At 45.6% G+C, this 22309-nt stretch overlaps 2 protein-coding genes across 4 annotated transcripts in view; one reads left to right on the plus strand and one right to left on the minus strand.

Moving 5' to 3' along the window:
* LOC142848437 (acyl-CoA-binding domain-containing protein 7) overlaps positions 1-18458 on the minus strand; it is a 154736-nt gene extending 136278 nt beyond the window's left edge. For all 3 annotated transcript variants that reach the window (XM_075970491.1, XM_075970490.1, XM_075970492.1), the window contains exons 1-2: positions 18349-18458; positions 196-301 (exon numbers count right to left, since the gene is read on the minus strand). In XM_075970491.1, coding sequence (XP_075826606.1) covers positions 196-301; positions 18349-18368 — 126 coding nt within the window. In that variant the 5' untranslated portion in view covers positions 18369-18458. The remainder of the gene's footprint in view (positions 1-195; positions 302-18348) is intronic.
* Positions 18362-22224, plus strand: Rpp38 (ribonuclease P/MRP subunit p38). Its single transcript, XM_075970489.1, has 2 exons — positions 18362-18511; positions 21293-22224. Exon 2 carries the CDS (start codon positions 21303-21305, stop codon positions 22146-22148), a length of 846 nt encoding a protein of 281 aa, XP_075826604.1. The 5' UTR covers positions 18362-18511; positions 21293-21302; the 3' UTR covers positions 22149-22224.
* Positions 22225-22309: the final 85 nt, after the last annotated feature.

The raw sequence follows: 22309 nt of genomic DNA on the forward strand, positions 1-22309 counted from the left end.
TGATATGGAATGATCAGACCTATCAAGATCACAGCTCAGGCCTGACGAGCTTGTGTTCAGAACACTTGCTTCAACTAACTGCAGTTAGGCAAAGCCAAGCCACACAAACCCTCATTGATAATTAAGCGCTCAATAAGGTAAATGATTGACAATGGCACTGAAAGAAACACAAAGTGTTGATAGTTGTGGACTCACCTGCCTGGAAGGCTGAAAATGTGTGCATAGGACCATGCATGTCAACCTCTTCTTTATTCTTCTCCAGTGAGAACAAGTGTCTAGAACAGAGCAGGTGGCATGGACTCTGAAATCAGAGAGAAATTCAACCTTTATGGCTATGGGGAGGGGGAGTCAGGAACCTGGAGGTGGTGTCCATTTAACCTGCAATGTGGAGGCCTTCACCTTCCTGGGAGTCCACCGGTGTGGTGTAGAGCCAGAATGCCAAGGACCCCTTCAGCTCTCCCTGTCTGCACTGCCCTAGCAACCTCCTCCCCTTTCTGGTCCCCTCAGCCTCCTCCACCCCTCCCATGCTTTGAAATCTGCTGTCACCATCTCCTCCCAATGCCAGATGCTGCAAGGCTCTCAGGCTGGGCTACAGTTAACAGTGTAACACTGAGCTCTGGAGAGGTGAGAGGCCCCAGATATTGTGACTTCTATACTGCTAGGCAACTCAGCTTCTCATTCAAGACTCAGCAGCTCCAGCACCTCTGAATTCCCAGCAAACGCCACGGAGGACAAAGACAGGTTCTCTGCTGGTGTCTGGGTGGGGATCCTTACAGGACATCTGTCAGCAGACAGATTAAGAAGGGCTGAGCAGCACCAGAGACCGGGCAGTTAAACCGCCAAAGAGCAGGGAACAGTTCAGAAACAGGCAGCCCGATTGGCTGCAGACAGCTGGTCCTACCATGTGATTCAATGGTAGCCTGTGATTGGCTGAAGCATCATTGCTGGGATTGGCGGATCGATGGCTACGAGAGTCTCCTGTAATATTAAGCTACAGGTTACTCAGTAAATCGGGTTACAGATGTCTTTGTGTGGTGGCCACGTGAATACAAACTATCAGCCAAAGCCTGGATAAAGGTGCAGGTCAAACAGGTTAGAATTTCACAGCCTCAGGCTGATCATCCTTTTCCTGTCTTGAGGGACTAACACAAAACGTGAGTTTGACCAGTGAACCTTCTGCCAGGATCACAATGATCTGCGGCACTCCAGACAGACATCTTGATCCCACAGTGTCAAGTTAGCCAAACATTCCTGGATTTTACCCTTTTGTTATTCAGAGGCCTTCAAAACACAAGGACTGTGGGCTATAGCTGTTTACATTGGAAAGGAACTTTTATAAAAGTGTAAACCTAAAATCAATTGCGTTGAAAAAAGAATAAACACCAGTGAATATATATTTTAATCTTTGAAGTGTCTGCTAGATGAAACAGTGTAGAAGGAACAGGTCTTTTGTTGTTGTTGTTGTATCGTTAGTTTTGTTTTGTTTTGTTTTACAGAAGCCACCATGAGACAGTTCAAGCAAATCCACTGGAGGGTCTGATGTGGGAGTCCCCTCTGTGATTGCCATTAATGAATAAAGAAAATTGCCTTGTCCTATTGATAGGGCAGAACTTAGGTAGGTGGGGAGGACTGGACTGAATGCTGGGAGAAATAAGGGTGGAGTCAGGGGATGCCATGGATCCCCTGCCAGAGACAGACGTGCTGAAATTGTGCAGGTAGACTATGACCTCATGTTGTTATACAGATTAATAGAAATGAGTTAAATTCAGATGTAGGAGTTAGCCAATAAGAAGCCAGAGCTAATGGCACTAGAATTTCTCTAAGATTTTCAGAACCTAGGGAAGGAAGCCATGGTTCAATTTTTTTTTTTTTTTGGCCTCATTTTTCCCACTTGACAGGCTTATACACTTGCTACTTCCTGTCTGGAATGCCCCTTTATCTCCTCCTCCCTTCCACCTGCCAGAGCTAAATTCTTACAAATATCTGCGTATTTCATGATTCATGTCTGTCTTTCCTGAATTTGATTTTTGTGCCTTTTGGGCATTTTCACAGTCCTAGTCAAATAGTCCTGAGTGAAGAAATACAACTTTAAAAAAAAAGAAATACAACTTTAAAGCTACAGCATGGAACAGTAATGTTTCTGTAAGAGACATAAGGAATGCAGTAATGGATATGAGCAGGCGTGCTCTGAAAGATCTCAGAATGTGCAGACCAGCGTGTGTGAAGTCTCTGCTGGGAGAGGGGGTGAGGAGAACGTGTGGGTTAGGACGCACTAGATTCTTCTGTCCCTTGTTCTATAGCCTTTCTTTCTTTTCCACAGCAAGGATGCACGTGACTCACAAGGCAGCGGAGGTGGAGCCCAGAAACAGAAATGGAGCCTATGCCATGGTTACAGGGCTCATTTTCCTCTCCATGGAGTGAGGTGTATTAGAATAGTCCTAGTCACCTGCTCCCCCTCTTGTCAGTCCCAGAAGGCTTAGAATTCCCATCACGTTAACAATGGCTTACATTGAGAAAACCCTTACTTCAATATAAAGGCTGTTCTAGGATTTAAATCCTCATTTAATTCCAAGAACAAATGGAACATATTAAGACATTAACCTTTGATGTTGTTCAAGCCTGCTCTTAGGAAATCCAGGTTGAACAACTGCAACAAAGGAGAATATGATGTTACCAAACACAACCCCACGCCTGTGGACCCCAAATGATCTTACAGAAGTCCGCACTTGATTCTGGAGGAGACACTTGAGAAGATCTGAGGCTCCTGATTTCCTGTTTCCTTCATTTGCTTCCGTAAGCCTGATGCTTTCGAGACTACCCTTCCCACACAACTGAATGCTTGCAATAAAGAAAGAGTGGTAATTACATAAACTCACTAACTGTGGCATTAAGAACAAGTCAGTGTGAGAACCTGGGTTTCCAAACACACAGATTGACCAGCATTTCAGGATAAAAATCTACTTAAGGGTTGTGGAGATGGTTCACTGGGTACAGTGTTTGTTGAAAAGGCATGAATGCCTGGGTTTACATCACTAGCAACCACGTAAAAACCTAGATGTGGTGGAGCAGGGGTCCATAACCCCAGTGCTGAAGGGCAGAGTCTAGCAGATTCTGGGAGCTCAGCCAGTCTAGCCAAACTGGCAAGCTCCAGGTTCGGTGAGAGACTGCGGCATAACATACGGTGGGAAGCAATGGAGGAAGATGTTCTAGGTCAGTCTGTGGTCACCACACGCCCCAGCAGGGGACTGCTCCTACACACATACTCAAGCATATAAACTCCAGTGTAGCACAGCTCAGTCTAGACTTCATCTGGAAAAGGTTAGAACATGTGCACACTGCACCGGGTGAGGACTGGAGGTGGGATGAGGACTTTAGCTCAGTGGACTGTCTCTTGCTCAGGCCTGGCCCCTCCTCTTTGAAACTTCTTGTCTCTGCTAACTGAGCAAGCAATATGATATGATCTTATGATATGCTCTAGTTTTTACTCTTCCTTTGGTGTACCTGAAAGTGTTTTTCCAGGCAGGTTAATTTTTTTGCTTCTTTGGTTTTTGTTGTTGTTTTGTTATGTTTTTTGCACAGGGTTTCTGTGTATAGCCCTGGGTGTTCTGGAACTCACTCTGTAGACCAGGCTGACCTCAAACTCACAGAGATCTATGTGTCTAAGCCTTCCAAGTGCTGGGATTGAATGCATGCACCACCACTACCTAGAAGGTTCATTTCTTTTTAACTAACGCTAAGCCTCACCAGTGGCAAGAGATAGCAATGCCTGAAAGGTGATTCAGAAATAGGCTGTCTTAGGAAACACCTGGCAGAGTCCCTAGGCGCACACTCCAGGGAATTCAGGCCATGAGAAGTCACCTGACTCCTCTGGGAACACCAAGGGCAGAAAAGCAGATAAGGAAGTTAGGTCCAAAGAGTTCCCCCTTGAGACACTCATTGAGTCCAAGAGAACTGCACCAATGTTTGCCAGGCCTGACACTGAACAGGGGCTGCTGTTGTGGAGGAGGAAGGGAGCTGAAATCCTCAGCTTATTTTGGATTCTTTTTGTCTCATCAGTGGTGCGCAGGTTTGCTCAGTGTGAATACTTCCTCCTCTGAAAGACCCAAACAAAGTCATAGTAGGCAAGCCATGGGCCATCCCTGCTGGGGATCTTCTGAGGTGCTTTAAATGCTCCCGGCACTCTGACCCCATTTGTCCTGGGACTCTCTAATGACAGCTGCTGTCAGTTCCTACTGCCGGCTGCTGGCTGCTTCCGAGAGGTTAAAGAATTTCATTTCACAGTTCTCCAACTTCGTTGCACAAAAGAGAAAAAGAAAACCCACCAGGCTCTCTATTGTATGTGCAGAGTGATTTAAAGGAAGGCTTGAACAAATAGCATAAAATATCTTGGGGGTAACTCTGACCAAGGAAGTGAAAGATCTATTTGACAAGAACTTTAAGTCTTTGAAGAAAGAAATTGAAGAGGACACCAGGAAATGGAAGGATCTCCCTTGCTCTTGGATTGGGAGGATCAACATAGTAAACATGGCAATTCTACCAAAAGCAATCTATAGATTCAATGCAATCCCCATCAGAATCCCATCAATATTCTTCACAGATCTGGAGAAGACAATAACCAACTTTATATGGAAAAACAAAAAACCCAGGATAGCGAAAACAATCTTATACAATAAAGGATCGTCTGGAGGCATTACCACCCCTGACTTCAAACTCTATTACAGAGCTATAGTATTGAAAACGGCTTGGTATTGGCATAAAAACAGAGAAGTCGACCAATGGAATCGAATAGAAGACCCTGACTTTAACTCACAATCCTATGAACACCCGATTTTCGATAAAGGAGCTAAAAATATACAATGGAAAAAAAGAGAGCATCTTCAACAAATTGTGCTGGCACAACTGGATGTCAACCTGTAGAAGAATGAAAATAGACCCATATCTATCACCATGCACAAAACTGAAGTCCAAATGGATTAAAGACCTCAATATCAGTCCGAACACACTGAACCTGATAGAAGAGAAAGTGGGGAGTACTCTACAACACATGGGCACAGGAGACCACTTCCTACGTATAACCCCAGCAGCACAGACATTAAGGGCATCATTGAATAAATGGGACCTCCTGAGACTGAGAAGCTTCTGTAAAGCAAAGGACACTGTCACTAAGACAAAAAGGCAACCCACCAACTGGGAGAAGATCTTCACCAACCCCGCAACTGACAAAGGTCTGATCTCCAAAATATATAAAGAACTCAAGAAACTAGACCATAAAAGGCTAATCAATCCAATTATAAAATGGGGCACTGAGCTGAACAGAGAATTCTCAACAGCAGAAGTTCAAATGGCCAAAAGACACTTAAGGTCATGCTCAACTTCCTTAGCGATCAGGGAAATGCAAATCAAGACATCTTTAAGATAGCATCTTATACCTGTGAGAATGGCTAAAATAAAAAACACCAATGATAGCCTTTGCTGGAGAGGTTGTAGAAAAAGGGGTACACTCATCCATTGCTGGTGGGAATGCAAACTTGTGCAACCACTTTGGAAAGCAGTGTGGCGGTTTCTCAGAAAATTCGGGATCAACTTACCCCTGGACCCAGCAATAACACTCTTGGGAATATACCCAAGAGATGCCCTATCATACAACAAAAGTATATGTTCAACTATGTTCATAGCAGCATTGTTTGTAATAGCCAGAACCTGGAAACAACCTAGATGCCCTTCAATGGAAGAATGGGTGAAGAAAGTATGGAATATATACATATTAGAGTATTACTCAGCAGTAAAAAACAAGGACTTCTTGAATTTTGCATGCAAATGGATGGAAATAGAAAACACTATCCTGAGTGAGGTAAGCCAGACCCAAAAAGAGGAACATGGGATGTACTTACTCATATTTGGTTTCTAGCCATAAATAAAGGACATCGAGCCTATAGTTCATGATCCTAGAGAAGCTAAATAAGAAGGTGAACCCAAAGAAAAACATATAGGCATCCTCCTGAATATTAACCTTCATCAGGCGATGAAAGGAGACAGAGACAGAGACCTACAATGGAGCACCGGACAGAAATCTCAAGGTCCAAATCAGGAGCAGAAGGAGAGAGAACACGAGCAAGGAACTCAGGACCGCAAGGGGTGCACCCACACACTGAGACAATGGGGATGTTCTATCGGGAACGCACCAAGGCCAGCTGGCCTGGGTCTGAAAAAGTATGGGATAAAACCGGACTCGCTGAACATAGCGGACAATGAGGACTACTGAGAACTCAAGAACAATAGCAATGGGTTTTTGATCCTACTGCACGTACTGGCTTTGTGGGAGCCTAGGCAGTTTGGATGCTCACCTTACTAGACCTGGATGGAGGTGGGTGGTCCTTGGACTTCCCACAGGGCAGGGAACCCTGATTGCTCTTTGGGCTGACGAGGGAGGGGGACTTGATTGGGGGAGGGGGAGGGAAATGGGAGGCGGTGGCGGGGAGGAGGCAGCAATCTTTAATAAATAAATAAATAAAAATTAAAAAAAAAAATAAAGGAAGGCTTGAAGCCAGAACCTTGGAGCTGGCACTAGCAAGCGTTATTGCTCCCTGTCCTGTGACCTCCTTCCCGGTCCAGGATCCTGCCAAAGAGTACACCAATGTACTCACCACAACTCATCCCTGGTGGATGCAGAGTGCCCTGGGCTTTGGCAGCTTAAGGGAGGCTTTACTCAGATATTTTCAGTGTCTACTCTAGACAAGCACAATAGGAGATGAAAAGGGTAACAGAGAGAGAGAGAAAGAGAATGCTAAAAAAAAAAAAACTATGTTAGGTTTTTCATTACCTGGAACTATTCATAGCAGACAGCCAATAGAATATATATAGAGATAAACACAATGCTGTGTTCATATATGTAGATATACATATAAATAATTAATGCACACAGTCTGTCCTAGAATCCTGTAGTTCCACATCTGTGAATTCCACCAACCTCAGAACAAAAATATTAGTAAAACAGTTTGCATCTGTATTGAATACATAAAATTTTCTTTTCCTATAAATAACCCCTAAATTATACAGTCTACCAACTATGCACACTGCCCTTCCTCTGTCTTAGAAGCAATCTGGAGTGGTTTGAAGTATCGTTCACAAGTGCACATTCTCTGCCATTCTGCCATTCTGTACAAAGGACGTTACTTCACAGTGCTTAGATTTGGGTCTCCATACAACGTAACTCATTCCTGTAGATGCTCAAGTCCCTTGAAGAAAATAGTGGAGTGTTCGCAGTAACCTATAGGTTTTATCCCTGTTGTATGATAATCTTTTGGTACACTGCGAAGATGTGCTACTCTCCTTGATTTAATAAAGAGCTAAGTGGCCAATTGTTAGGCTGGAATAGGTATATGCAAGAGAGCCAGGCAGCCAGAACTCTGGAAAAAGAAGGGCAGAGTCACCAGTCAGGTGGAGATGGAACAAGACATGGAAGAGGACAGGTAAATGTCATGAGTCATGTGGCTACTTGTAAATTGATAAAAATGGGTTAACTGAAATTGCAGCAGTTAGTTACAAGCCTAAGCTACCAGCCAAACTTTTATAACTAATAAGAAGTCTCCATGTCGTTATTTGGGAGCTGGATGATGGACAGATCTTCCACCTACATCTCACATAAGTCTTAAGCCCGCTCTAGATCATTTCAACTCCTAAGTTGAACAGCTGTCCCGTTCCATTGCAAAACAATAGGAAAACATTTACACGCACTGAAAACAGGAACAGCTTTTTTCCTGGTTATTTTTTACAGTCTCCATGTGTATGTGCATTCATGTGTGTGGTGTATGCATGTGCATGTGTTCGTGTGTAGGTACATTTCTTGTGGAGGCAATGTTGGCCATCATCTGTTTCTCTTTACTTTGCTTTTTGAGGCAATGTCTCTTATTGAACCCAGAGATCACCTATTTCACTAGACTGGCTGGCCAATAAAGCCCTCAGATCATCTTATCTTTGCCCCCAGTAGCAAGGAGATTAGAGCCATGCGCTGTTATAACAGGCTTTCATGGGTCACCAGGGATCCAAACTCAGGTCTTTGTTCTTCCACAGCAGGCACTTTATTACTGAGTCATCTCTCTGGCCATGGTTCTGAGTATCTTCATCTTGCGGTTGTTTGAATGCACTGGTGTGCTACCCCAGAATGCACAGAGAGGCTGGGCAAATGGTGTAAAACACAGGCTCCTGTGACAGCTTTCTTCTTCAGTTTGTCTGTCTCCAACCAGTTAGATGTCTTCCATCAGCCACTTTGTTCCTACTCCGCCAGCCATGTCTTTGCTCTGAAATATGACTGAACTTGAAGGTTCCCATGTTCCCTCCTGCACTACAGTCCCAGGAGCTCAGGCCTGTTGTATGGTGGAGGATGGCTTCCTGTTGGCTGACCCTTCTCAGAACCCATAGAGGGAGTAATACTATTTACTAGGCCCACACACCTCTGCTCAATTTCATACAGCTCTCTATTCATCTTGACTGTATTTTATGAAGAGAAGGCAGAGGCTCAAAGACCACCATACTTAGAGGTGGTTACAGGCAGAATCTGGCTACAGGCATCTGAAGATTAGGGAGTCGTGGTCCAAAAGGGAAAACTCCTTGTCTTTTGTAGGAATGAAGGTAGGAAGGCCAGAAGAGGGAAACTTTGACCTCTCAACTGTCTATTGAGTCAAGAACATAATCTATGGGTCACAGGGGCATCCTGACAGGTCCCTTATATCACCACCTGGCAATACCTTATAGAAAACCCCCTGCACAGCTAAAACCCTTTCTCCCTCCCTTAGGGGCATTTGTGGCTGTGACTGAAGAACAAAAAGGAAAAACTAAAGGAGGAGAACAGGCCACTGTCTACTGCATCCCTGTACCCTGTCTTCCTTCTCCAGGCAACTTGAAGAGTTCCTTTCAATCCAACCACCTTACCCAGAGGCATGCTGGGATGGGAAAAATTGGAAGGTTGGGGGCATGGAGGAGCCTTCTCTTACACGTGTGCATTCTCAAAGGTAGGACCCACCAGCTGGGACTGACTCCATGACCCTTTCATTGCATGCTGTGTGCCCACCTGATGCTGAGGGAAGGCAGCACTGAGTCATTGGCCCTTTGCTGCTAGCGACTTTCATAATTGGAAATGACAAAATCCTGAGCTTTCTGAAAAGCCTTCAGGCTTACTGACCTGTTGTTGGATTCTGTCCCTCTCACTTACCAGACAACATGGGATGATTGTTTCCAGCTGCTCCAAGTCCTCTTCGCTACTGAAGAGAGGGGCCATATTATAACAGAGGCTCAGAAACTGGTTCCAGGCCCAGATGGAAGACCTACCACCAATGCAGACCTCATAAATAATGGTTTTCCTGTGACACAACACAACTGGGATTTCAACACAGAGGAAGGTAGGGAAAGGCCAAGTCTACCGCCAGACTCTAACAGGGGATCTCCAGGCTGCCTCAAATTGGCCCACAAATTTGTCCAAAGCCAGTCAGATACTCCAAGGGGCCTGAAGAAACAGCAGGAGCATTCCTAGAGAGGCTGATAGAAGCTTGTAAGACCTATATACCCTCGGATCCGAAGCACCTGAGAATCAGTCTGCAGTCAGCCTGGCCTTTGTCAACCAGTCAGCACCAGATATCTGCCGAAAGTTGCAGAGAACAACAGGTTTTGAAGGCAAGAGGTTGGCTGGATGCTTTGCGGTTGCTGAGAACGTACTTCATAATAGGGAAACCCTGGAAGGAAGGCAGACAAAGGGGCTCACAAGAGTTTTAGAAAGACAGACACAGGGGCACACAAAGTCCTTCTAGCTGCCTCAAGAAGCCCAGAGACTAGAAGACAGGCACTGACCTTTGCAGATTCACCTATTAAGGGAAAGGTCTAAAGCAAAGATTGTGCAATAGTCCTAGTCTGCAGAAAGACCAATGTGCCTGCTGTAGGAAGTTGGGTCACTGAAAGAATAAATGCCCTGAATTACAGGGCTAAAGAGTGAAGGTCGTGGAACTGGAAGAGATAAGTGATTGAAGGCGACAGTGCGGAGAGCCCCTTCCTGAGCCTGGGGTAACCCTAAAGGTGGAGGGTAAACCCATAGATTTTTCTGGGGGATACAGGAGCACAACACTCTATTCTAAAACAACCCCTAGCAAAATGTCACCGACACAGTCCTGGTTGCAAGAGGCTAAAGGGATGAACCAGCACTTGTGGACTACTGGAAGATCAGTGGACACAGGACAGGGCCGAGTGCCCCACGTTTTTATAGTCATCCCTGAGAGCCCATATTCACCACTGTTAGAAAGAGACTTACTAACTAAAATGGGGGCCCACATCCATTTTGACCAGACTGGAATATCAGTGATTGATCAAAAGGGAGAGTCAATACACGTGCTCACCAGGTCACTAGTGGATGAATACAAATTTTTTTGTGGGCCCCTCAAATCAAAGAGACAGTAGAGACCTGCTTCAAAATTGGCTCCCAACAATTCCACAAGCATGGGCAGAAACCGGGGGACCTGGGATTGCAGCACAACACCCCACTACCAATACAACTGAAGGCTGGTGTAATGCCAACGCATGTCAAACAGCACCCAATGCCCAGAGAGGCCCACAGGGGATCACTCCCCATATTAAGTGCCTCAGAGACCTGGGACCTGGAATACGCCCTTGTTACTGTTGAAAAGCCCAATTCCGATGACTATAGACCAGTGCAGGACCTCCGGGAGGTGTAGAAGGGTTGAGGACATTCCTCCAACACTTCCCAACCCCTATACTTTTCTAAGTGTCTTGCCTCCAGAACAGGTCATCTACACTGTGTTCGTTGGATCTTAAGGATGCCTTCTTTAGCCTGCCACTGGCTCTAGCCCGTCAGCCTATGTTGGCTTTTGAATGGATGGATCCAGAGGACAGATTCAATGGACAGCTGACTTGGACACGACTGTCTCAAGGGTTCAAGACATCTCCTACCATCTTTGATGAGTCCTCCATGAGGACTAGAGTGACTACCGATAAGCCCAACCCAACATCAGCTCATGACAGTATGTGCATGACCTCCTGATAGCAGCTGACTTAGAAGCTTGCAAAATTGCCACTGAAGGGCTGCTTAGAACTTTAGGAGACTTGGAGTATAGTGTATTAGCAAAGAAGGCTCAACTCGGCCTGATTGAGGTAACTTACCTGGGGTACATGCTGACGCGGGGGGGGCGCAAAAGATGGCTGTCAAAAGCAAGGAAAGAGACCATCGAGAGGGTCTCCAGACACAGCAATTGCCAAGAGGTGAGAGAATGGGGTCCACTGGGTTCTGTAGGCTCTGAATCCCTGGGTTTGCTGAATTAGCTCGCCCTTTATATGAGGCCACGATGGGAAGGCACTCCCCTCAATTAGACCCCACAGATAGAAAAGGCCTTCAGTGAAATTAAGGTAGTTCTGCACCTGCTTTGGAGCTACCAGACACCACCAGACCCTTCCACCTGATGTGGATGAGAAGAAGGGAGTGGCCAAAGTGGTCCTGATACAAACCCTGGGTCCACAGAAAAGACCAGTAGCCTCCTTGTCCAAAAGGCTGGATCCAGTGGCTACTACTTGGCCTCCTTGCCTATGCATAATGGCAGCATCAGCTTTACTAAACAAACTAACTTTGGGGCCAACTCTTAAAGTGGCCACACCATGCTGTTGAGGGGGGTCCTTAAACAAACATCCTCCTAGTAGATAACTTACTAATGCTCCGCTGACTTATCATCTGGCTTGGCTCTTAACCCCACCCAGGATCAATACACCCACAGCAGTGCCTCGAACTCTGCCGTTCTCCCAGACCCGGACCTGGATTGGCCTGTCCATGATTGTCTGGACATCCTGAGCCATCTCCATGGATCAGACCAGACCTCAAGGACACCCCTTTGTGAAGGGCTAAGCTAACAATGATCTAACAGTTGGCAGTAGCTTCATCAAAAATGGTATCAGATATGCAGGAGCAGAAGTTACAACTGAAGAAGAAGTCATATGGACAGAGGCCCTACCTCTTGGGACATCAGCCCAGAGGGCTGAGCTGATAGCTCTAAGAAAGGCAGTGCAGTGGATAAGGGGAAAAGATTTAATATCTGTACTGATAGCTGGTATGCATTTGACATGATCCATGTCCATGGTGCCATCTACAGGGAGAGGGGAATGGTGAACGAGGAAGGAAAGACTATTACAAAAGAACAAACAGGAGATTTTATACCTCTTACAGGCAATATGGCTACCCCAAGAGAGCGCTGTCATACACTGCCCCAGGCACCAGAAAGGAGAGGACCCAATCTCAAGGGGGAACAGTCGGGCAGACATGGCAGCAAAGCAGGCTGCCCTCCAGAGAGCAGCCATCCTGTTGACCACACCACCAAAGATGGGAACACCCACACTGCTAGAATTTCCAGCTTACACTGACCAAGGGCTCCAGAGAATACGCTCGTGCACACGGGACCCCGATGAATGGATCATCCTCCCATCAAACTTTGCCACTCAGTCAGTCCGACAAATACACCAGAGTACTCACTTGGGAGAAAGAACAACACAGGACCTCTTGAGAAGAGTGTATCTTAAGGTCTTTGACCTTAAGGCCAAAACAGCAGAAGCTGTAGGTCGATGTCCCGCATGCCATCTTGTTAATGCAAAAAGTGGAGTCATGAGAACGGGACACCAAGAGAGAGGAACTTGGCCCAGAGCTAACTGGGAAGTTGACTTCATTCAGAGAGGCCAAGCCAGGCCTGTATGGCTATAAATAATTGTTAGTTTTTATTGATACCTTTTCATCATGAACTGTGGTTTTCCCAACTAAGCACGAAAAGCCTGCCATGGTGGTCAAGAAGCTGCTGGAAGAAATTATCCCAAGGTATGACCTCCCTGTGCTCTTGGGCACAGATAACGGGCCTGCATTCATCTCTCATGTAACACAAAAACTAATTAAGGCTATGGGGACCAATTGGGAAACTTCATTGTGCTTAGTGTTTCTAAGGTTTGGGTCAGGTAGAAAAGATGGACCCAGCCACAAAGGAGAACTTAACCAAATTACCCCTTGAGTCTGGCAGTGACTAGGCGTCTCTCCTCCCCTTTGCTCCCTATTGGGTTTGCCATTCTCCTTAGACTCTAGGCAGGACCACACTGGTGGTCATGTATGTCAGGTCACTACCCATTCTGCCTAATCTTAGGGCAGAATTGCTGGCTGAATTTGATGACCAAAGATTTCTCTCCTCCCTTAAAGTTCTGTCTCAGGTGCAGAAACAACTCTGGCCACAGCTGTGTGCAATCTATAAGAAGGCACTGTATCCTGTGCTGCTGCAGCCAGTGCAGCCTGGATAGCTGAGACTGGGGGGGGGGGCTTCGCCAGGATTGAGACACGAAGTCTTTCAGGTGGAAGAACAGCAAGCTTTATTTTCCCCAGTGCTAAAGCCTTTTATACCTCTACTGCTTCTGTGGAAAACCACCAGGCAGAAAGAACACAAACATCCTTGTCAATTACAGACCACAAGGAAGTTCCACTGTCAGTCACGGGGAGTGAGGACAGCTGGATCACAACACTGTGCCCCACCGGTTCTGGCCAGGAGATCTGGTGATCATCAAGAGACACAGAAAAGAGCCCTTGGGTGGTTGGAAGGGACTTTACACTGTCATCCTGACAATGTTCACAAAGTAGATGAGGTACCTACTTGGAGTCACCATCCCTATGTGAAGCCCGTAGACCCACACGCTGATCCTAAGGGCTACGCTCCAGAGGAAGTCAACCCTGGAGAGCCATTGCACCTCCATGAGATTCTTTAAAATTGAGAATTCAGAAACTCACCAATCCAGCTAAGTGACGGGCTTGTCCCTATGCTTCCTCAGCATGTGCCTGCAGGGGCTTTCCAGTCTGGTCACTCTAGGGGACCACAACCCCCACCTACCCTTTATTCTCACCTAGGAAATCATCAATGCTGGCACAGGAAGGATCCTGAGCTGGACTTCCCATGCAGTACCTACAGGGACCTGATCTATACTTTGACTTGGGGATGCTTTATGATTGGACTGAGGTGTGTGATGCTACATTACAAGAAGTCACCATTTTAATGTTTGTCCTGGGTATAACAGATAAAGAGACAGGTAGAGGCCAGTGGAGGAGTCAGTGACTATTTCTGTGCTTCATGGAGCTGTGTCTCCACGGGTCATATCTGGCAGAAGGCCCCAAAGGATGGAGACCTTGTCAAGGGAAAGTAGGTAGACCAACCAAGATGTTTGAGTGCTTGATGAACTAAGTTTGCTGGAGAAGGGACATGTAACCAAATATTAATTCAATTCACAGGTGCTGATAGAAAAATGTTTAGTTGGGCTTCAGGAAAAACCTGGGTTTAAGGTTGTATGACCAGGTGGGATGATATAGAGGAAGACCCAGGAACATTGTTCATCTCCAGTTAGACGTTCAGCCCCTACAGCCACAAAAGCCTTTGGGCCCCAATAGGGTAATGAACACCCAAATGTCAAAAAGAGCAAAGCCTAAGAAATCTAACCCTTTAAAACTAAGACCTTGTCTCTGACAACTGATTCTACCCCCACAAATCAACCCTGTAATCCAGGCCTCTTTAATCTACTAAGATCTACCTATCTGGTTCTGAATGCCTCAAAGCCAAGACTCACCAGGGCTCGTTCACTCTCTCTAGACACAAGACCACACTATTATGAGGAGATTGCAACACAGGGACGTTATACCAGCTCCCCTGACACACAGTCATGCAGATGGCAACACTCAGGCAGAGGGAGACTAACACTACAATCGGTAACAGGAAACAGCCTCTGCATGGGCCGAACCCCACCTAACTATGTTGATTCTGCAGTGAAACTCAACCCACTGGGGACAGGATATTTAATTCTGCCGGATGATACTTGGTGGGCCTGTACCACAGGTTTAACTCCTGGCATACATGCCCAAGTTTTAACTGATATTCAGGGTTTCTGTCTTGGTGCAGCTGGTCACAAAAATAGCTTGTTTCCCTGAGGAAGTCTCCATCAGTTAGAACCAGTTGGATAAGCCAAATGTGAGGTTTTCCCAGCTGTCCTAATATCTATTCTCATAGGCGCTGAAACCTCAGCTCTAATCCTCCAAGATCGGAATTATAAGATTTCAAGCACAGCCATAGATGCATCACCCATCTGGAGGAATCACTCTCTTCTTTAGCTGGGGTGGCTCCCCAGAATAGGAGGGGGTTAGACTTACTGTTCCTTCAATGGGGGGAGGTTCTATATCTGGCTCTGGGAGAACAATGCTGTTTTTATGCTAACCACTCAGGTGTCATAAAAGCCTCCATAAACCTAATCAAATAAAACTAGGAAACCAGGAAAGAAGCATATTATAGTATAAATCCTTATTCAATTGGTCACCCTAGTTAACTATACTCCTTTCGGCTCTGAGTGGGCCCTAGGTCTTACCATTGGCCTTGACTTATGGACCTTGCATCATTAACACTATCGTAAGATTTATAAAGGAAGGGATCTCTACGGTCCAGCTGATGGTTCTGGGACAGCAATACAAGCCTATAGATATGGAGGATGAATTTCCAGGATTTGAGGAAATACACAGAATCATAAAGACATACTTTAAAAACTTATACTCTGCCAAGGTGCAAAAGCTAAGAGAAATGGATTATTTCCTTGATATATACCACCTATCAAAATTAAATCAAGATCAGTTAAACAAGTTCAATGAACCTATAAACCCTAGTGAAATAGAAGCAGTCATTAAAAGTCTCCCAAGCGAAAATCCACAGGTCAGGTGGTTTTATATGGTTTAGTGCAGAATTCTACCATACCTTCAGAGAAGAATTAATACCAATACTCAAATTATTCCACAAAATAGAAACAGAAGGAACATTGTCTGGTTCATTTTATGAATCACAGTTACCCTGCTACCAGAACCACAGAAAGACTCAACAAAGAAAGAGAATTACAGACCAATATCCCTAAGGAAAATAGACTCAAAATTTTTCAATAAAATACTTTCAAAAACCAAATACATGAAACATCAAAAAGACCATCCGCATGATCAAGTAGTCACTAATGAAGCTTCCAGTACTGGGAATGGGTGACATTTAATTGAAGTGTTGGCCAAAGTGGCCTCGTGGGGACTCCTGAGAAACTAGGCTATCGTCAAGGTTAATGGATGTTCTACACAAACTGATGGTAAGGTCCTCTTGCTGAGGACAACACCCACACAACCCAATGAACACAGACGTCAAGCTGTTGCCTACCTAGAGCCTTAACCCATACCGACTAGAGATAGTGGTCCTGGAAGGTACTCTGCCCATCACCAAAGGAGAAAGGTTAACATCAACCCAGCTGCAACCCCCCACCCCCACCCCGTCTACATGCAAGCTACACTGGCTCAATTGTGACACAAAGCTCATGAGAGTAACCACCCAATACCTGACTGGATTAACTGGATTACTGGATGTAACCCATACCTGCCACTGCTTAGGTGGCCAAGAACCAGAGTCTAGATAAGCTGGGGACCTAGGGGAAACCAAATACTGATTCTGCAAAAGGAGCATAGCAATAAAATGTTTGCCAGTGACATTCTGCTATACTCGTACGTAGATCAACGCCTTCCTCAGCCTTCATCAGAGAAGCTTCCCCCTGCAGCCAATGGGAACAAATACAGAGGCCCACAGCTGAACAATGTGAAGCCGAAGTCCCGCGTGAATGGGCACAGTTGACACTTGCACCACCACGTGTCTCACTCACGGGAACGTCACTGCCTTCCTCTGGTGGGAGTACAGATATTGACAAGTGGGTGACCTGCAGCAAACTCAACATGTGTAGAAAGTACTGGCTGCAGCTTCTTCCACCAGGACTATGCTGACCTGAGCCTGTACAGAGACCCCCTCCTGAGATCAGCCAACCCACTTCCTAGTTCATGCTGTGTATGATCACAACTACAATTGTGTCCAGAGCCTGACGTATTGTTTTCTACTTATTTCTGGCCATATGAGTTGAAGGATCAAATATATCCCGTAGATCTGAGGTGAAACACATGGCATATGTAACAGATGTCCGCCTCAAATGCTGCCTCTGCGGATTCAAGGTGGTCCATTTACTCTTTAAAAAGTTTATATTTCCTTGGTTTATGGCTAGAAACCAAATATGAGTGAGTACATCCCATGTTCCTCTTTTTGGGTCTGGCTTACCTCACTCAGGACATTGAGCCTATAATTAGTGATCCTAGAGAAGCTAAATAAAGAAAAACATATAGGCATCCTCCTGAATATTAACCTTCAGCAAGCGATGAAAGGAGACAGAGACAGAGACCCACATTGGAGCACAGGACTGAAATCTCAAGGTCCAAATCAGGAGCAGGAGGAGAAAGAGCACGAGCAATGAACTCAGGACCGCGAGGGGTGCACCCACACTGAGACAATGGGGATGTTCTATCGGGAACTCAACAAGACCAGCTGGCCTGGGTCTGGAAAAGCCTGGGATAAAACCGGACTCTGAACATAGCGGACAATGAGGACTACTGAGAATTCAAGAACAATGGCAATGGGTTTCTGATCCTATTGCACGCACTGGCTTTGTGGGAGCCTAGGCAGTTTGGATGCTCACCTTACTAGACCTGGATGGAGGTGGGGGTTCCTTGGACTTCCCACAGGACAGGGAACCCTGATTGCTTTTCGGGCTGAGGGGGGGGGGACTTACTTGGGGGAGGGGGAGGGAAATGGGAGGCGGTGGCGGGGAAGAGACAGAAATCTTTAATAAATAAATAAATTTAAAAAAAAGAAAAAAATAAAATTATATTTTCCTTTCCAAAAAAAAAAAGTTTATATTTCCTTATGTGCTAATACTGAGTTAGTGCCTAAGCCAGCGATTTCACTCCTACAAAGTTTGTAGTGAATGGACTATGCCTTATTAGATGGAAGTGGGTCTTTGAGGACCAGGGTAGGAGACTATGATTTTAAAGAGACATGCTGGGCTGTCAAGATGACATAAATCGTAATTACATTCAACCCTACAACCCCTGTTTATTTAATTTTCGTGGCGCAGGGACATGTGCAGAGAATGGATAACTAAAAGGGTTGGAACTTTGTGATCCTAGAACGAAAAAAGATAGCGGGCCAGAATTCCAAGGCTAAGGCAACTGGGCTAAACCAGAAAGACAGGATCCAAGAACTGGTTGGTTCATCATCTTTAAACAAGCATCCGGAGCGAGAGCGGCTGGTTACTACAGCAACCACAGACTCTCGCGAGACAGATTAAAAGCCTGCGCAGTGCTGCTCTGGAGCATTGTTCCGCGCTTAGGGATTCCTCCCACTCCCACCCCCACCCCCACCCTCACCCGGATCGACCTGTCGCCAGCTGCAGTTTAAGTACCTTACTGGGTGTGACGTCATGCCGAGGGCAGGCAGCCAGGGATATCCTTCTGCGCAGGCGCGGCGCAGGCGCACGTGGACGCGACTCTTGTGCCCTCAGTGACGGCGGAGTCGCAGCAAGGAATCCATCTGTCACGTGGTTTCCGCAGGGAGCTTCTGCAAAGGTGGGCACGCGCCCGTGGTCCGAGTCCCAGCCCGTGGGCACCCCGGTCACCGCGGGGCGGGGCGGGTGGGAAAGGGGCTGTGCCCGCTTCTGTGGCCACCCAACTCCAGGTCTCCCTGCGGCCCTTTCCAACTGTTCTCACGATTCACCCCGGGAGGGGGCATTCCTTCGTGTGGTGGAACGTGAGTGTCCCTGAGTCTCCCGAAACCACGGGAGCTTCTGTGCTGCTGACAGCCTTTCCAGGGTCCCTTCCCAAAGTCAGCGTCTTTTCTGCGACGCCTTTCTAATCGCGCTAAACACTGCAAGACTCTAGAGCCCACCATCTTGTCTTTATCCTGTAACTCCAAGTTCAGCACCTCTGTCCCAGCGACACTAAACTTGCTTTTAATACTCTTCTGGGATTCGCCGCTGCCCACTTCCTACTTCGTTTGGAAGCAATTCTTAGATAGCATTCGCTTCTTTTCCTGACCCTAAGGAAAAGGCCTCTCCTGCCTTCTCACTACTCTGGTTTTAAAGTGAGCCGGCCGCTCTTATTACCCGCAGAGACTTTTGCTTTGCTTAAAGCCTAATGGCTTCGGGCATCAAAGATAATCCTTAAGAATTTGATGAAGAAACGATGTGGTGGTATGAGTAGTATCCTAGGCAGGGTGTACGCGAATACGGACATGAGAAACCAGAAGCTTCATTAAATAGGCCGAGTCTATAATATGCCTGGTGGGTGAAAGGAGAAAAGCTTATGAGAAATGGGAGGGTAAAAAAGGGAACCCTTGAGTTTGCAGTTGATCCTATAGGCACTAGCAGCTTGCAGTCATAGATGACAAGGCACTTGCAAGTCCACCCTGTTTTTCTGTGAAGCTCCGTTCTTATTAATCAGCATTTAAAAAATTCATATGGCATGGCAGTCACCTTATGCAGACAGAGCTTTTAAAGCTCCCCTTTCAGGTTCTGTGTATCAGAGAAGTGATCCCAATCTTGCTGCCCCTTGGTTGCAGCACATCTTAAGTGTGAATGTCCCTCTTACACCAATGGATGGTTTAGTCAGATACAGTAACTGATTTGCATTTTGGTAAAAACTGTAGCCGGGCGGTGGTGGCGCACGCCTTTAATCCCAGCACTAAGGAGGCAGAGGCTGGCGGATCTTTGTGGGTTCAAGGTCTACAAGAGCTAGTTCCAGGACAGGCTCCAAAGCTACAGAGAAACCCTGTCTCGAAAAACATAACCAAAAAAAGAAAAAAGGAAAAGAAAAAAGCTGTCGTGGGGCCGTTATCTTTCCAGTTCCTGGCAGTCACCTCACTAGATTTGGATGACTTTTTGTTTTTCAATCTGAGTTTGTGGGGAGCAGGGCTAATAAGGAGTTGACTGGGAGAGTGCAGTGCAGTAATGGGAAGGAAAAAGTATTAATACCAGTGGGTAGCACTGATGGGACCAAGGCTGCAGGTCTCATTGGAATGAAGGTGACTAGAAGAATCAGGATAGGGAATGAGTCTGCAATACCATTTCTTAGGGCTGTAGTTCGGAAAGGCAACCCAATTCACCTGGGCATCTTCTTACCAGCCCCCATGGCTCGGGAGCACCCCCACAGCTCAATAGCTCTAGGGTGAGAATAAGCCAGCCTTATGTTCTTAAAAGCTACCTGTTATTTCTGAGATGGAGCCGTAATTCAAAGAAGTCTTCAGAAAAACCAATTCTCAGTTTGGACTGTGAGTCTGCTTCCTAACCCACCCACACACTGGGGAACCCTACACATGGGTTAGGGAATTGGGTTGTGGAAAGTGCCCTGAATTAGAAGACCCTTAATCAGAGGGGACTTCCTTAAAGTTTGTCAACTGGGTCTTTACAGCCCTCCGATGAACTCTAGGAATGAGAAAACTAAGGAAGTATGCAGTTGCCTTTGGGAAAGGGAAACTGAATCTAAATGAATGAATGCTCAACTAGAGAGCGATTGAGAACATCCTAACTAACTCTAAGGTTAATACCATAGTCTCTAGATTATGAATAGGACAATGGCTTTTAATATGCTTTCAGAAGGAGCCTAGCCCTTTATTTCTCCCTAATGGATTAATTTTTATTTCATCACAAATAATTTTTTTTTTAGTTTTCATGAAATTGCCTGCCAAAGCAGTAGTCATGTGATCATGTAAAGGGAAAAATGTGCCAGTATATCCTGAGTGTTTTAGGAAGGAACCTGGGAGATCATGGGAGGAAGACTTAACAAAGTATAGAAGTTTTTGCCATGGAAATAGGTTATTACTTTCAGAAATTAAAGGGTATAAGCTCTGTGTGGGCAGACACAGGGTCTTGTTGCCCACCAGCAGCTGTGCCTAGAACACCATCTGCCCAATGGAGAAGCTCAGTGCATATGTGCTGATAGATGATTCAGAGAATAAAGGCCTGTGACCAGAGTTCTCCCTGTGACTTCCATGGTAGAAGGAGAAAACCTCTGACCCCTACGTGTGCTCTATGATGTGATCCACAAACCTATTCAATGTTACTAATTTTTTTAAAAATAAATGAGTGGAAGGCACCAGCTAGAGTTTAGAAGAAGCTAACAAATTAACATCAGCCATTCACACATTGCCTGATACCATGAAAAAATAGGGGAAATTAAAATTAGTTCATTTTACCATAAAAGTTATCTTTCTGGTTACCTCGTTGGGCCTTAGACTTGCTATTGCAGTATATCAATCTGGAATAAAAAAACGAGACTGGAGAATAGAACCAAAATACTCTCAGAACCTGCCTTGCTAACATGAGAATCTCATCATCTTGCTTCTTTCTGAAGGGTTTTCAAGATGGCCGCAGCCCCTCAAGCACCAAAGAGGGGATCTGTTCGGAAGACTAGACCTCTGGTTGTAAAGACATCACTGAACAATCCATATGTCATTTCCTGGAGCACCTTGGAGAGAGAGGACATACACTTTATATTACAGACCCTCGAAGACAAGTTTAAATCAATTGGATTTCAGAAAATTGAAGATAAGAAACGGAAGAAAGCACCTTTTGTAGAAAAGCAAAGATGTACCCCAGATGTTGAGATTAGTAAGCATCTGAAGGAGAAGGAGCACGATGGGAGTCTACAGGTGTCAGGGTGGACGCCAGCCCATGTCAGAAAACAGCTGGTCATTGGTGTTAATGAAGTCACCAGAGCTCTGGAGAGGAATGAACTGCTGCTGGTTCTAGTGTGCAAGTCAGTCAAGCCTGCCATCATCACCTCACACATGATTCAGCTGAGTATAAGCAGAACTGTTCCTGCTTGTCAGGTTCCTCAGCTCAGCGAGAGAATTGCTCCTGTCATTGGCTTAAAATGTGTGCTAGCCTTGGGCTTCAGAAAGAACACCATGGACTTTGCTGAGGAAGTAAGAGCCATCATTCCCAGGGTGCCCAGCTTACATGTGCCATGGCTTCAAGACAGAACCCAAGATCCTAAAGACAATTTAGAGATTGAATTGTTGGAAAGCCAGGACAAAGAGATTTTGGATACTTCATTTGATGACCTTATAAAACTTAGTAAGAGAAAGATTGCTGAAGGTGGGCAGGACTCAGCTGTAATACTACAACCCCTTAAAATAAAGAAACTCATTCCCAACCCTAATAAGATAAGGAAACCACCCAAAAGTAAAAAATCCATTTCAAAGTAGTTTGTATGAACTTATCATTTCATTAAAGGATATGGTCTAAATAAGGTTTATAACAAATAAAGTATGTTTACATATATTCTTAGGATCCTGCATGGAGTTGTTCTTTCAGATATGGCAAGTCTTTCTAACTGGGTGGAACAGGTACACTGAAACAAAACCAT

The sequence above is a fragment of the Microtus pennsylvanicus genome, chromosome 4, assembly GCF_037038515.1.
Source record: "Microtus pennsylvanicus isolate mMicPen1 chromosome 4, mMicPen1.hap1, whole genome shotgun sequence".
NCBI classification, from domain to species: domain Eukaryota; kingdom Metazoa; phylum Chordata; class Mammalia; order Rodentia; family Cricetidae; genus Microtus; species Microtus pennsylvanicus.